Raw genomic sequence first — 16078 nt, forward strand, 5'->3', positions numbered from 1 at the left:
TTTTGACCTTTTTATTTATAATCTAAGAGAGGTGGTAATGTCTTTTTAGGTGAAAAAACTATAGTCTCCCCTCGATCTATACAATAGTATGTAGATATTCAATTGAAAGTAAAATAAAGTAAAAAAAATGGAATGATCTCTCAAACCGTCAAGATAGAGCAAGGAATATGTAACTTTCAATTAATGTATTGTCGTTGTAAAAAAGGAGTTACAATGCAAAAATAAAAATAAAGGTATATATAGCCATAAAAGAGGAAGCTCGAAGCCCAAGTTCTTCTCTATGATAAACCAAAAATATTTTAATAAATAAATCAACAACTTTATTCAGTCATTATCATTGTGAGTCTATTGTTAAGGTAAAAGTTAATAATTTATTTACAAAAATGACATGGGATAAACAAGAATTGTTAATCTCAAAAATCAACTTATACTAGATGAAACCCGTGCGATGCACGAGTCGATCTATTTTTTTTAAAAAAAATATTTTTCATATTTATGTGATTACATTTGTTATTTTATTAGTTGTACGTAATATATCATTTTCTCCGTATTTGTGTTAAATATTAGACAAAATTCCTAATATCAAAAGATAATATTTCGTATTTAATTAATGTAACTATTAAAATCTCATTGGTCAATTAAGCTTATGTGACACTTGAATTATTTATTGGATATAACTATAATTTATAATCATACGTAGCATGTTAACTTATCTTAGGTGGCATAATCCTATGGTAGCGTTTTAAAAATATTAATCCTATGGTAGCGTTTTAAAAATATTAATCCTATGTGGCGCTCTAATAATTTTTAAAAAATAAAAATCTTACGTTATGGTAGCGTTTTAAAAATATTAATCCTATGTGGCGCTCTAATAATTTTTAAAAAATAAAAATCTTACGTGGCGCTCTAAAATCTCGGGAAAAAACTCCCCTTTATATATATATATATATATTTTTTTTTTTTTGAAAACCCCCTTTATATATATATATATATATATATATATATTAGATTAGATTAGATTTACTCCAAATAAAATTAATTTTTTTTAATTGTAGAATTTGCATCAATTACAAATACGAGAGGTTATGTTTTTAGTCTTTTTACCCTTTTTTTTAATTTTAAACCCGGTTATGTTTTTACCTACGCCAAAAAGGGGTAAAGAATCACAAATGCGGAGTAATCCGTAGCAAGCAATAAAACCCCGAATTTGCATATATAAGGAAGAAACATCAGTCCATTGTCTCAGAATTTTGGGTTTTGGCAGAAATTTCCTCTGCGCGAAGTGGTAATTGGCAGCAATGTCTGAGATTGATCAGGCGGGGGAACCTCAGTCATCGCGTCCTCTTACTATCTACGAAAGACTCGACAAAATTCGACGAGGCGAAGGTTTTTTCCCCGTAATTTTAAATTTTGATCAATTTCTTGTTTTTTCTTATATAAGTATAAATTCAATTATATATCTGAATACAAAAATCGAATCTTGTTTTGTCTGGATTATTGTTAACAATTTGATATAATTATTAACAATACAATGTTGCAAATTAGTGTTAGTGTGATTTTATTTGCTGTTATTTGTTTAATTGTTGAATTTGTTGTCGTTGGCATAGATTTTGAAGAATATTTTGATATATAATGAACGGAGTCTAGGACATTGATTACTTTGTAAAAAATAACAAAATAAGGTGGAATACTCATGAATCATAGGTATGAGGTATGTGTTTAGAATGACCAAAACTCATACCATATGTTTGGTTGTCAAAAATATGATTTTTTTAACCCATACCTCAAACTCACGAGGTATGGGGTTTAGAAACCTTGGGTGGGAGGTGAGTTTGGCTCATTCTATTTCCTTAGATATCAAATACATAAAATTAAGGGATGATATTCCATTCCAGAATTGAACCAAATACATGGTATTAAGTGTTCCAACCCGATACCACCTTAACCCTATTCCTGATTCCAAACCTATACCACTTTGCGAACCAAACACCCCCTTATATTGTTTAGTGATTATTTAATATTTATGTATGCACCTTATTATTAATTTTATGCACATTGGTACAAATATATTAGTCGCCTAAACTATTGTGAGATTACCGGAAAAAATAAGTTACATTACTTTGATTAGAAACAGATAATGGCTAGATTTCTGAACATTACCCCTTTAAATGAAGAGAGGATGGTAATTACAGTAGACACACGGCATTTTAGTGAATTCGTGGTGAATTTTAAGCACGGAGGGTTGAGATGGGGGATAAATTGTGTTATATCCTGACTGAGAGAGTATATTTTATCTGAAAGTATGTGATTATATAGAGAAGTACATGACTCAAAGTGTTGAGCGAGCCACTTAAGCTGGAATCGTGCTGCTAAATTGACTGGTTAAAGTGTGTGTATTATGTGAATTGTATATTCGCTATTTAGTAATTGAACAATGAGCCTGTATATATATTTATGATATAAAGGTTACACTTAATAAATCTATTCGTCATGTACAAATTTTCTTTGTTAACACAGTTATATTTTCATTGGCAGCGACGATAAAAACAAAAGTTGGTCCTTTGAAGTTTAATAAAAAGCCAAGATATGTAGGCGGTATGTTTTATGCTCTTTACTATATAATCTGTTCATATCTTTTATTATATTGGACATGATATCAAATGATTTTCTTAAGAATGTATAGATGGTCTTATTGTTAGTTTGATTCTTTCAAAGGAATTTCGTGACTGCAAATATGCAATCTTATTTCTTAATTTAAATTTGGACGCAGACAAGTATTTTGGATTTGTTTGTTGGGGCATACTCTTGTAGTCCTGTATAATCGTGTTGAATAATTAGTAAAGGACTAAAGGAGGAATGCATTGATCCAGGAACTCTATAATCTAGAGACTGTAGCTATACACAAGTTTTGAGGAATAGTAGAAAACTGGCAATATGTGGTCTTATACTCTTATTTATGCTCTTTTTTCACACATTTTTGTAGTACAATGGAGGCTATAAGTAGTCATTGTACACTAGCCATTGCAAATATGGATTAATTTAAAGAAATAAAATGATACACATCTCTAATTGTGTGGTTGGGTTAATAGAGATTTTACTGACCTATTGATGAGTGACGCTATATTAAATATGCTTATTCTTGTAGAACTTGACTTTTTCAATTGAGCATTCTTTCCATGTTGTCAATTGTTACCATTTGTTTGGGGCAATATTGAATTCAGTTCACTTTCAACAGGATTGAGAAATAATGGAGAGTTTTGTACCTTGGATGAAGGTGACTGTAATAGTCGAATAGCAAGATCTGTCGCTTTTAGAGTTGCGCCATCTGTTGTTGCACTGACATCTTTTGTAGGTATGCTTGGGCATATGCCTATTAATTAATTCTAAGAATCTGTTTAGCAGATTTGTAAATGAATTTTTACAAATTTGTTATTTTATTACAGGAGAAAAGTTCCGTTTTAGTTGCTCAGGATTTTTCATAGAGTGGAATGATATGTTTGGAACGATCTTAACCTCTGCTAGTCTCTTCATAGGATATAAGGATACCATGCCTACCATTACCAACGTTACGGTGAGTCTTATTACTTATAGTGTTCATGCCTTGGTTTTTTTTTTTTTTTTTTTTTTTTTTTTTTTTTTTTTTAATTTTTTAATTTTTAAATTTTTTTTTTTAATGCTTGTGGAGTATGTAGCACTTTACCACTCCTACAACATGTATACTCCTGAATGTTTTTTCTTTGCTTGGAGATTAGTAATGAAGCATTATGGCTGATACTTGATAGTATAAAATTTAGTAGTGTTTGCAATTTTAGTAACAACATGCTAAATTGCTGTATGGTGGGTGTTATATTGTGCATCTCCATGATCAGAGTGTGGAATGTGACTACAAATTAGAAACGTGCACATTGTCTTAAATAGCTAATGTTATATTGTTGTTGAGTGCTTAACCTACTCAGTTCCTGTCCTTTTTCTTTGTGACCAGCATACAAGCAACCCTCAATCTAACCCCAGTGCTAACCTTGAAGCATCCTTTTGGCTTCACCCAACCTCTATTCCAATTCTTCCTCTTGAGCGATACGCAGTCCATTACTTAACAAAAATGCCACCCCTTTGGTTGATGTTCCTTTGCTAAGCTTTATAGCAGCGTTTATGAAAGTAGATGAAAAGGATTTTAAGCCTTTGAACTCATGAAGATACTCTTTTTTTGTGTGTGTGTGTGTGTGTGTGTGTGTGTGTGTGTGTGTCTTTGGAGCATCTCCCACGATTCACGTAGCCCATTAATAGTGCTTGACTTGCATGTTTTTCGTACACTTCTTCGTAGTGGCATCCTGAACCAAGATTTTTAACAAATAACTTCTGATGATGGTGGTGTTGCTTGGTGGCGTCCTCTTCATTGCTTCTATGCCTCTCCATGTACCCTTAAGATTTTACCCAAAGGTCTTTGTCTATTAGTTTCCTAAAAGTTGCTTATTATTTCTACCCTTCTTTTGGTGGAGCACCCTTCTCCTATCCTAGGTCTAATTGGCATAGCAAAACTATTGTATTGTAAATCACTCCCTCCATTCCAAATTCCAATATACTTACCCCATATTCTTATTTGGTATGTCCTAATTTACTTGCCTCATTTCTCGTATAAGAAAATTTTCTCTCCTTTTCTATTGATTTGGGTCCCACTCGTTCACTCACCTTCCCATTTATGACTCTGCTTTTCCACTTGTATAAAGTCCAATACAGTAAATTCGAACGAAGAGGTAGTTGAGATGTTTTCTTTAGGTGCTTTTATTGTCCCATTTTAATTTGGCACCTTTCCAATGAACAACCTTGACCATTAGTATCTTATATTATCTATAGGTAGGAATTGTTAAAAGTTTACATTTTGATGATATCATGATTAAATTAAGACAAATTTTATAACCTGTTACATTGTATAATTTTATAACCTCAAACACCATCGCTGAACATGGCCTATGAGGCTATGACAACGTAAAAAATGCTCTTATGAGCTGATTGATCATTTTAACAATGTTTTTTTGGTTGATCTTTTTGTTATATGTGGTACTTGTAGCATATAGTTTCTTGAGGATTGAATAAAACTTGCTGCACATTGATGCTTGTGAATGTTGCGATTAAATACTGTTATAAGGAATCAAGAAAGTGTTTGCAGTTGCCTAGTTGTTAGTGGTGTGTAATGGGAATTTGCCATCTCAGTCTAATGTCTTGGTCCGGGCTAACAGATAACTAAGTTTTGTTAGTGTGTACATGTAAAGTTGTTATAAAAATATATTTATTATTTGAAGGATATGTTGCATGGTCATACGCGGTTTAAATACTAATAAAGGTTAGGATCATTTATTTAAGTTAATTGTGTGCCATTGAATTAAATTAAAATGTACAGCCATGGTTAAGCATAGAGAGGTAATTTTAAGCTGATGCTTATTATTGTTTCAGGTTGAAGTACATTTGCCCAATCGTAAAACAGTGCCTGGTTCCATTTCACATGTTGATCTTCATCACAACATTGCCATTCTTACGGTGCCATCTGTTCCTAAACTTCATGTTGCCACTCTTCTGCCTTATTTTGAGCTGTTTTCTCCTGGGAAGAGTGTGGTAGCCCTTGGTCGACATGCTAGCTCGTACAATTTGCTGGCTGCTCAGGGAGAAGTTTTGCTCAAAGACCACGATTTAGATTCTGATGATGTTTTGCCTACAGGCTGCGTATTTTCACGTGTAAGTGGCTGTTTATACCACATGGTTCCTTAATAAACCTGGAGAACTGCTCTTCCATTTAATTTTAATTCCTTTTTATTTTATAATTAAAATTCCCTAATTTGAAAACCATATTGGTGATGATTTATAGAACATAGGTTATTTAAGATGATTAACATCTTTTTTTTTTTTTTTGGTAACTGTTTCAAATTGATGTTAACTGAAGCATTTTATAGTGTTTGACTAAAACAGACTTCTTGTTTCATGTGTCCATTAGTTGCACATAACATTGAGTGTCTCTGACAATAAACCCTAGATTGTGACTTATTGGTTCACGTCGCTTGTAATGATGATTTTTTTTTTAACTAAAGGAAATGTTATTCTATGTTGCTTTATGGTCTGATTTTTTATGAAAATAGGATAGTACATTTATAATTTATCAATTTGTATTATGTTGTTGTTCAAATGTTCAATATAAATTTCAGTCTGCAAGTACTTAGAAAGTATATGCATTTGTTTTGTGTGTTTTTTTGATGAAGTGCAATGATTTTCGGTACATTTTCTTACCTCCTTTCTCTATGTTTTAGTATGGCGTTGGTGGACCTCTTGTTGACATCGCTTCGGGATCAGTTATTGGAATGAATTTCACTGATGCAAACTGTTTTGTTTTTCTTCCCAATACCATTTTGCTGAGATGCTTGAAGCACTTCAAAAGTTATGGGTATGTCATTGTTGGTTTTTCCTCTCTACATGATTTTGTTTTCCTTCCAAACCTTATACTTGCTTTATTTTGTTCGATATTATTTTAGTCAATCATTGAAAAATTAACTAGTTGATGGCTGACAGTGATCTCTTATTTAAGTGGTTAATTTTAAGTGATTGAATTAAATTATGTATTAAACATTATTCTCTTGCATCCTCACATTTAATTTGTTGAAATGTGCTGTAAGTTTGGCATAGTTTATGCTTTTAAATAAAATTTCGTCTTTAATGTATTTTATTTAGTTTTTTCCGCCGCTGTGTGTGTGTGTGTGTTCTTTTTTTTAAAAATTTAATATCTTAGCTCTCATCAACTCTCCTACCTTCTCCACTTTAATTGTATGGTCATTTCTCTATGTATTCTCTTTTATATTAATTATTTAAATGACACATTTTCCTTGTACCTTTTCCTTATTCTAAATCATTAGAGGACGGAATGACAAATATATGGTCAAATTCTTTTTTTTTTGTTTACATATATTATATGAATTTTAACATTCCATACACGTGTCCTTTATTATGAAATAGATGTTTTCCCGTATCCGTTTTGTACTCGAATCTGTGTTAGTACCCGTTCTTGTGCAACCTAGGATGTAACTATAAATGGTCCAACATAGTCTTCAAAATAACTAATACTTCTGTCCTGAAATTAATTGAGTTTCATGCTTTTTTTGAGAACCTCATATGAAACAGTGGTTAATATTGCAATTCTTGGGCCATGCATGCTTAAAAATATCCTTTATGTTTCAGATTATCTTAATAATTTTTGTTTTCCACTCACATTCTATTTTGGAGGCAGTGATTTCTTCTAAACAATGTCTTTTTTATTTAGAAATTTAGAATTCACATTGTAGTGTTGACTTTGTAAGCTTTGTTTGGACAGCAAAGAAGGAAGAAAGGGGATGGAAAGAGGAGAACGGGAGGGAAGAGAAAGGGAGGGGAAAGGTGAGCTCTACTTTCCATCCAACTTGCCAATTTTAGAGGGATTATGCTTATGAGATAGAAAGGGAACATGGATCCCTCCCTCTCATTCCTTTCCTTCTCCCAAACAAGAGAATTTGTTCTCTCCACTTTCTCTTCTCTTCTTTTTCTTCCATTTCCTTCTATTTAAACAATGAGCTTATTTAAATTGCATGCCAACTTCAGTATAAGCCTTTACCATTATATGTATGCTTTAGAAAATGACATCTGTAGTGATATGTACCGATTTTGCAGGAGAATTGTTCGACCTTGGCTAGGAATGAGAACTCGAATCCTTGATTCTTTGAAAATGGCCCGGCTTGAAACAATATACCAGAAATTTCCTGATATTAATGGGGTATTTGTGGAGAAGGTAACTTTATTTAATTGATTGATACGAATTGGATGTACACCTTGACCTATCACCTACAGGCTACGCCATCTAGTTGTGGAATCCATAGCAGTCTTTGCTTTTTATATATCATCTGTTGTTGAATCCAATCTTACATTTGGATAATCATATGCTTGCATTGTTGTATATGCTGATCATGTTCCAATGTGATGTTTACAATGGAAGGATGTCTTTTTTTGGTCATTACCTCGTTGCACGCTTTCTTGAAACTGCAATGGAGAATGTCGTATTTTACAACTCTGGAGAATAGCTCAATTATTGTGCTAAGGGTTCCTTTCAATACAATTTGAGGCCTTCACTTAACATTGAAACTACTGGACTTATATCACGCTTATAATAACTGTCCTCAATGTGGAATCTTATAAAGTAAACACCTTCCAGGTAACAGAGGGATCCCCAGCAGATTCTGCGGGCGTTTGTCCCGGTGATATTGTGACTCATTGCGATGAAATTCCTGTGTGCTCTCCCCTTGAGGTAAATACCATTTATTTACTGTTATGTTGTTGAATCAAGTCTCTTTAGTCTTTATACACATATCATAATATGTTTTTTACTAGTACGTTATTTTTTTAGAAAATATGGTAGGAATAATCCCAAGTTTCCCTTTTCTCTAAAACCTCCCACATATTGATGAACTAATCTCAAGTTCATGGGTGTCGTTCCAAAATTGCTTTAAGCAATTTGTAACCTGTTGAACATAATAAAGTTTTATTTACTTATTTATCCATTTATTTTTATCCACTTTCTCTCTCTCTCTCTCTCTCCATTGTTTTATATAGTATGAGAAGACTTGAATTTTATTCATAAGGGAGTACAGTATACTTGTATAAGTATGTCGGTTAGGCAAATGCAGGGAGATTTAGTAGCAGACTAATCAGTGTATAAAAAGGTGCACCTAGGTGCTAAGCAATTAGGGTAGAGCGGCTTTTTTTTTTTTTTTTTTGCTCTAGGCAATGTGCATTCCAAGAGACGCATCCGAGGCACACTTAAACAAATTTCTGTTGCTACTTTATATTTTGCACTGAGGCACGCCAAGGCACACCACGTCCTTTATTGCTTCATTGCGCCTTGTGCTTTTAAATTCATTGAGACTAATCAATAACCTGATTATTTTAAACTAGAACACAGTCCCAACATGCTACAAATTAGCTCACATGGAGACCAACACGAAGAATAAGAATTGAAGAGAGATTAAAGGATGAAGAAGAGAGATTAAGAAAATATTAGATATGACTGAATTAATGCTAAACAAGGTGATTAATCACCAATTTGCTTCGATTTGATATAGAGAAGAGGGTCCCCTCAAAAAATATACTACCTCCTTTCAATTTATTGTGGTGATGAGAAGAGACATAGAAATAAATGACTAGTAAAATAAGGAAAGAAAGCCTTTGTTGCAAATAATTTGTAGTATCTACTTGTGGTAAATACAACAATAACAAAGCCTTAGTTCCAAAATGTTGCAAATAAATTGAAATGGAGGTAGTATCAAGGAAGAGGGGTATTTTTGGGATTAGGGAAAAAACTCTAAAATTGAGCTAATTAGAGAGAGATAATCATGTTGAATCTTGCTGAATGTTTTGGGTCATCTTTGGAAAGCTAAATTGGGATAGTGTCCACCTCTCAAAAGTGGAATTATTATACAAATCTAACAAAAGTACTGTAATTCAGTTTATGAATCAAAATTCATCATTTTCTTCCTATTTTCTACCATATACAATGTTTATGCTATGTTACTTTATAGCTAATGGTATTAATGCTGTAAATTGGTATTAGGGCCTTAGGGTATAGGGGTATTTTTAAGGAGTAGAGTTGCAATAATTTGCTAGCAGCTTAAGGGAAAAGTTAATCTGGTTGTTACAAAATAGCTCTATAAGTAGAGCTAGTTAGAGAGAGATAATCATGTTGAATATTGATGACCAAATAGATAGACTAATCTTGTATCAGAACTTGCTCAAGAGTATAATTTGTTGAGTGCATCTGCTAGTTGACCGCTGTGGAGAATTACATGTTTCAGCTTTGTATTCAGTAGAAGATTGAGGTAGGAAACTTTGCTTCTTTAAGTGCCATGTTATCAATGGTTGACTGAGAAACATAAAGTAACCCATTGTTTACCTGTGATCATCGTTTATGTGTGATCATCCTTTTGGCAGCCCTCTCTGCATCCGAAAAGTTTGGAGTGAGTGCAGAGTAGTCATGAAAAATTATGATTTCTTTGTCCAATCAATCAGCTAAGTAGTGCAGTAAATGCTTCAAGGCTGTCCAATGAGGGATATGTAGTCTATGCATTGATTGAGATAATCAATTCACCACCAATGCAACATCTGGACAGTTAGTAGTTAAGTATGTAGGCTTCCTACTTCAGCTTGGTAGTCAGAAGGGTAGTATGTTGATTTCACAAAATGTTTTGAGCAGTGTTTGAAAAGGCGCACCTAGGCGCTGAGATGCAAGGCGTTAGGGGTCATGCAGTCATGGCCCTTTAGTTGTCTCGGCAAGGCGATTTTGATGAGGCGCACAAAGTTTTTTTTTTTTTTTTTTTTTTTTTTTTTGTTTATTATATGCACCTTTATTCTTTGTGGCGCACAGAGGCACACCTTAGGCGCAGGGAACTCTGAATCGCCTTGATGCCCTTGAGCCTTTTTATACATTGGTTTTTAGAGCTGAGTATTGACATTCATTGGCATAGCCTGACAACAGTAATCATCTAGATACAAGCTATCAACATCATTTTTCCTTACAAGTCTCTACTCCTTTACTGCACACCAACACTAGTCGCTTTCTGCCACTTGTGCACTGCTACTACCTTTGGCAAGGCGGGGGAGAGAAAATGGGGCAAAGCTGCAAAGATTCGGTATGTAATGGATGTTTTGTAGAGACGTCTTTATAGATTACGTTGAGAAAACTAATTAGGATACAGGGAAATGCATGTTGGGACTGGAAGAGGCTGAATGTTTTGGAGATGGGTGGGTGGAGACACTGATTATTTGTTACCATTTGGATTTTTATGAGGTTTTTGCTTACCATTGAGGAGGTCTCTTAACCGCTGGATGACTACTTTAGCAGTTGAACAAGGAGCAGGTACCAATCAAAGTAAGTTCTGTTTGGTGTTGCTGCAAATCTGCAATGCTGCTGGTTGTTGCTATAGAAGGCCGAGGGGGTCAACAATGGAGTTATGGAGGTGGGTAAAAAGGGGCGTGTGGAGTTGGAGTAGATTGTTTTAGGACTTTTTCCTTGAAAATAAATATAAGTAAGAAAGTACACAATTTTGAGAGAAATAGTATGTGGCGTGTGTACTTGCTTAAATAACTAATTATGTTTTGGGAAGAGTGGAAGACATCTCATAGACCTAGTATTATCCCCACTTAATCAAACAGTGAGACTATCTAAATAAGGATAATTGAAATTGGTATTATTTTTGTCAAAATTTATACTTTTGGCTGAATCATCTCTGTGAATACCTTATGGTCATTGTTCAAAGATCTGTTTTGTTCTTGAAAACATTGCTTGATGGATTACTTCATGAATAATCTGTCTCCATCTTGATACGCCGTATTTACTGCATAATTTGTTTCTATGGTTTCAGTTTGCTGAAGTACTGTTTGATAAAGCTGAGAACTCTATGGAGCTTAGGTGTGAGTGTGATAGGGCAAGTGATGATAATGCAAATAAGAGACAGGCAATTGCTGTTGAGGTCAATATTAATTCTGCTTTCTGAGGATTTCATATTTACTATATATTTTTGTATATTTATAGATATTATTTTATTATTTTATTATTTTTTTATATTTTTCTATTTTTTTTTTTTGGGGGAAATATTGGAATTTCAGGTGATTATAAGAAGGGAAAGCTGTGGTTCTGATCTGGTCAAAAGTATCGTTATTGACAGGCTTACCCTACCTGAAATCAATCGGTATGTTTATCCTGCTTTTCTTACACCAAACTGGCACACTATTATGTTGTTTTCGGAAAGCAATGGAGGAGAGAGGGGTAGGGAAGACTAGAAGAGAATGAGAAAGAAGTGCATGTGTAGGGTAGTGTAAAGGAGAAATGGGTCTGCATTATCTGATCTTATCTCCATTTCTTTTCAGTTTAAGAAATATTGGGTGTATTCTAAGGGAAGAAATTTGCTTTCTAACATTACTCTTGCCGTGATTCATATTCAATATATGGATCCATTAGTATTCCACTTTCTTCCATTTTTTTGAAGACGAAATTTTGTATGGGACGAGATGGAATTGCTATAATTTCTGGGGGACTGGATTAACCTTTCTATTCGAAGAGATGATTCCTTGATTTAGGATATAATTAGATTCCATGCTATGATTTATCATAAGTCTGTCTCACCAATCCACTGAAGCAACTAATACTTGTTCTAAAAATTCTCTCATCTGAACATGATTAAAGGTTTAAAAAAACACAGTATTTTATTATCATATGAACTTGTGGAACTTCATCATCGAATGGACAGTTTCTGTAGGTTCAAATTCTAACCTTATTATACACCCTACCTTATAGGTATATTGCACAGTCCTTATCCTTGATGTAAGTGGTTAGGGTTTCATATTATTGCTAGAGTAGAGCCTCTTTACTTTTGGTATCAAATGGCGTCTCCACAATGTGGTGTGTGTTCTTCTCTAGTTTTCGACTTTTCTAAATGTAGCTTTCTATTATTCTCAGGTGGCCACTGTTCAGGCCTCGAGAGCTTCAGACTGACAGGCATCGTACAGGGCTCGAGTGCTTCCGCTGTTAAGACTTAAGAGTGCATAGGTACCGCTGTGATGTTAGACGTGAGGCTGGGTCTTTCATACTGCTTTCCGTAATAATTAAAACATTGTTCTACCTAATTCCTAATCAAAATGACTCATGCAAAGTTCTGATTTGCCAGAAATATGTGGGGTATATATTTAAAGGAATTACATGTAAATCTGTTAACGATATTGCCTTTCAAAGCATTGTGATCAATTTTCCACAATATGAGATATGCAATATTGGTTTGATTATTTTGAAAAAAAGACCTGGGCGAGTGGGCGTGACCGCGTGATGGTCTGAGTATGTCTTGGCTTGATCATTCAAAAGCAACGTTGAATGAACCATTGACTTTATTTGCATCCCAATTACCTTTGCATTGTATACATTACCTTTCTAAAATCTCACTTATCACAAAATCACAATCATAAATTCATAATACATTAACAATGTAGGCCAGTTTAGAAAGTGCTCATAAAATCTCTATTATAAGTCCACTGTTGACCTTTTTGATGTCCTACCAAATAGATACTTACTCCGTTATTCATCCCCATTTGATAATTATGTATGATTTTAAACATAGCTAAGTTGTGTCTCTTAAAATTGTTTTAATACGTAGTATATGTTTCTCAAATATATAATTTATATAATGAATTAATTATACACAATTAAAGATATTGGTAAACATGCAAGTCAAAATGGAACTACGGAGTACTTAAAAAACGAAGGAAGTAGAATACCTTTCTAATTACATTTAAGATTTTTTACTTCGTGCGAGTATGTCCATGATGACTAGTGTAATACAGCCCGTCTTGTGCGTGTCCAACCACACCGTGTGACCACTTATAAAATAACAAAGTAACCCATATAAAAATGACCAAGTAACCCCTATAACACTAACTGAGTAACCCCTATAACACTAACTGAGTAACCTTATAGTACTGACGAAGTAATCCTTTTAACACTGATCAAGTAACCCCTATTACACTAGTAAAGTAACCCCTGCCATACGGTGTGGCCAGCCACATATAAGACTTTGTGAATTACATAAGGGGGTTTTGATGGTAAATTTTGTTTTTTTTTTAAAAAAAAGTAACCCAAATATTTGTAATAGGACAAATTAGAAAAAGTGTAGTAGTAGTCGATAGTAGTAGACTAGTGGTACTCGTATGTGTTATAAATCTTACTCCGTGCGGAGTATAATGTATGAAAGCACTGTCCAAAAAGGATGGAAAATGCACCTTGTTATAACTTCCTCACAGATTTTAGGGTTCGAGAAGCCTACAAACTCAAGCTTAGAATTAGAAGCTTATAACTCATTTTCAACTTTTCACCCAAGATCCAATCTTTTTTTAATTTTAACTTCATTCAACCCATTATTAAATAGTTTATTTGCTCTAATATACAGGTTTCCCTGTTATAGATCATTTTACTGCCCTTACAGGTATGTTACCTCCAATTCAATTATCTTTATTATGTGCATATTTGACTAATTTATTATATTGATACCTTAGTTTAATTTAATTCTATGAAATGCGTAGCTAAATAATGCCATTTGTCTTCTAATTTTGTTTTTCCTTTGTACTCGTAAATGTATATGCAGCGTTCTAAAAATAAAAAGTTTGTTCGTTTCATAGTTAATGTAGATATGAGTTGCTTGAAACCAATTTGCCCATTTGTAACTGTATTTTTGGTTGAAATGGAATATTGTGGAAAACCAAAGCCCAAAGAATAATTGGGTTTGTGGTGTTATTCTTTTAATTGTTAATTTTGTTATTATGGGATTTATTGGATTATTGTTGCCTTTTAACTGTATAGGTAACAGTGTGATGGGATTATGCATAAAACCCTTCAACAAATTATTGCAAGTTCTGGTACTACTGAAGCCTCGAAAGGAAAACTAGCTAGGAAGTAGGAAGTTTTAAAAATAAAAAATTTGGACTGATGTTTAATTTTGTGTTGTAATATTGATAGGAAGGTAAATGTAAATATATAAATAAACAAACAATTTCTAAATATCATGCAGTGGATAACATTTGGACTAATTTTTTTTGACACAATTACAAAACTTAGGTACTTAGGTAGTGAATCAACGGCATATTTGGTAGATGGTAAAATCACGGGAATTAGGGAATGGTAATGAAATAATGAATTTCTGTTTTTTGGATCTCTTATGCTCGCCAAATAAGGGTATCGCAGATTAACACAATAAGCACTTACATTCTTTATTAGAAATTACTGTAACATCAACGAGATGTCAAAGCTTCCTTGTAAGCTACTCCTCCAGTTTAGGGCTAATTGCCAAACACCCTTGAACCCATGCTATTCTTTTTACGCCGTGTTGTTCTAGATCAATATCAACCTAGATCATTATTATTCTCAGATTATAATTTTGGTTGACTTGTTTCTCATTCAAGCCAAAAAAGTAATGAATGTTCTTTGTTCTGTACGTCGTCAAAATACTTGTTTATGGCATTCATGTCTTCACTCATACAATATATTGCATCCATATTGCCAGGCCAAAAGACTAATATGGTTGTTCAATATTTCTAGTCTATATTGCTAATAATGCGTTGGGATTGGGTGTTAAGATTTCGCTTATACAATATTTTACATCTATATGAGTGGTTAATGGTTATGCACTGGAATAAGATTTTAAAGGGGGGGGGGGGGGGGGGGGGGAAGAGATGTGAGTGTGATTTTAGGTGTTATATATATATATGTTGTTCTTTCTGCCAAATGAGCGGTTGAATTAAATTATAATGAAAATATTGTAAGACAAAGAATTGAAGAGATATGACCAAACACTAATTGATGAATCTAGTAAAAAATAGCCAACAATTTGAATTCCTGTTCTGAATTTAAAACTTAGAACAAAAATAAAGAATGAAAAATTCATCACTGATCAGGAATTACGAATGGTTATTGTAGGTAACCAAATATGATGGCAGCACAGAACGCTGTAGTTTGCCTTACTTGGACCAGGCAGCATAGTAAGGTTGGAGCATACACTACTGGATGTGTAATTAATAAGAAGAACAAGCTTCTAATTTTGACATGTGCACATCACTTGGATCACAATACTATAGTTGCAAGAACAAAAGTGAAGGTTATGTTTTCTAATCTTGTTGAGAAAACTGGTGAATTACATGCATTCAATATTGTGAATGATCTTTCCTTGGTGGAGGTGTTAGTAGATGAGTCACTTGCAGAAATTTCAACAGTACAATTCAGTGAGAACCCATTGGTGAAAGGTGAACGAATTTGGACAATCCACAACCGTGGTATGATGAGGGAAGATAAGAAAGGGAACTCTGCCGTTGATGTTATATTGCGATTTTCTCATACAACTGGATCTGTTTCGTAAGTTTTCTCCTTTTACCAATTGTTCAAATTATTACGGAGTACATGCAATCGAGAGTACTTAAAATGATGTGGTACATGATGTTATTTTGTGAGTGTCATGCACACACTGTCATGGCCTCATGGGAGCAT

The 16078-nt window shown here is 33.6% G+C and overlaps 1 protein-coding gene across 1 annotated transcript; it reads left to right on the forward strand.

Annotated features, from left to right (window-relative positions):
- Window positions 1-1261: 1261 nt before the first annotated feature.
- Window positions 1262-12723, forward strand: LOC145618580 (putative protease Do-like 14). Its single transcript, XM_081673355.1, has 11 exons — window positions 1262-1386; window positions 2536-2595; window positions 3236-3352; window positions 3444-3571; window positions 5449-5727; window positions 6294-6427; window positions 7681-7798; window positions 8219-8311; window positions 11421-11528; window positions 11665-11747; window positions 12515-12723. The coding sequence occupies exons 1-11, from the start codon at window positions 1299-1301 to the stop codon at window positions 12585-12587; spliced, it is 1281 nt and encodes a 426-aa protein (XP_081529481.1). The 5' UTR covers window positions 1262-1298; the 3' UTR covers window positions 12588-12723.
- Window positions 12724-16078: the final 3355 nt, after the last annotated feature.

The sequence above is a fragment of the Chenopodium album genome, chromosome 26 (assembly GCF_948465745.1).
Source record: "Chenopodium album chromosome 26, dcCheAlbu1.1, whole genome shotgun sequence".
In the NCBI taxonomy this organism is placed as follows: Eukaryota; Viridiplantae; Streptophyta; class Magnoliopsida; order Caryophyllales; family Amaranthaceae; genus Chenopodium; species Chenopodium album.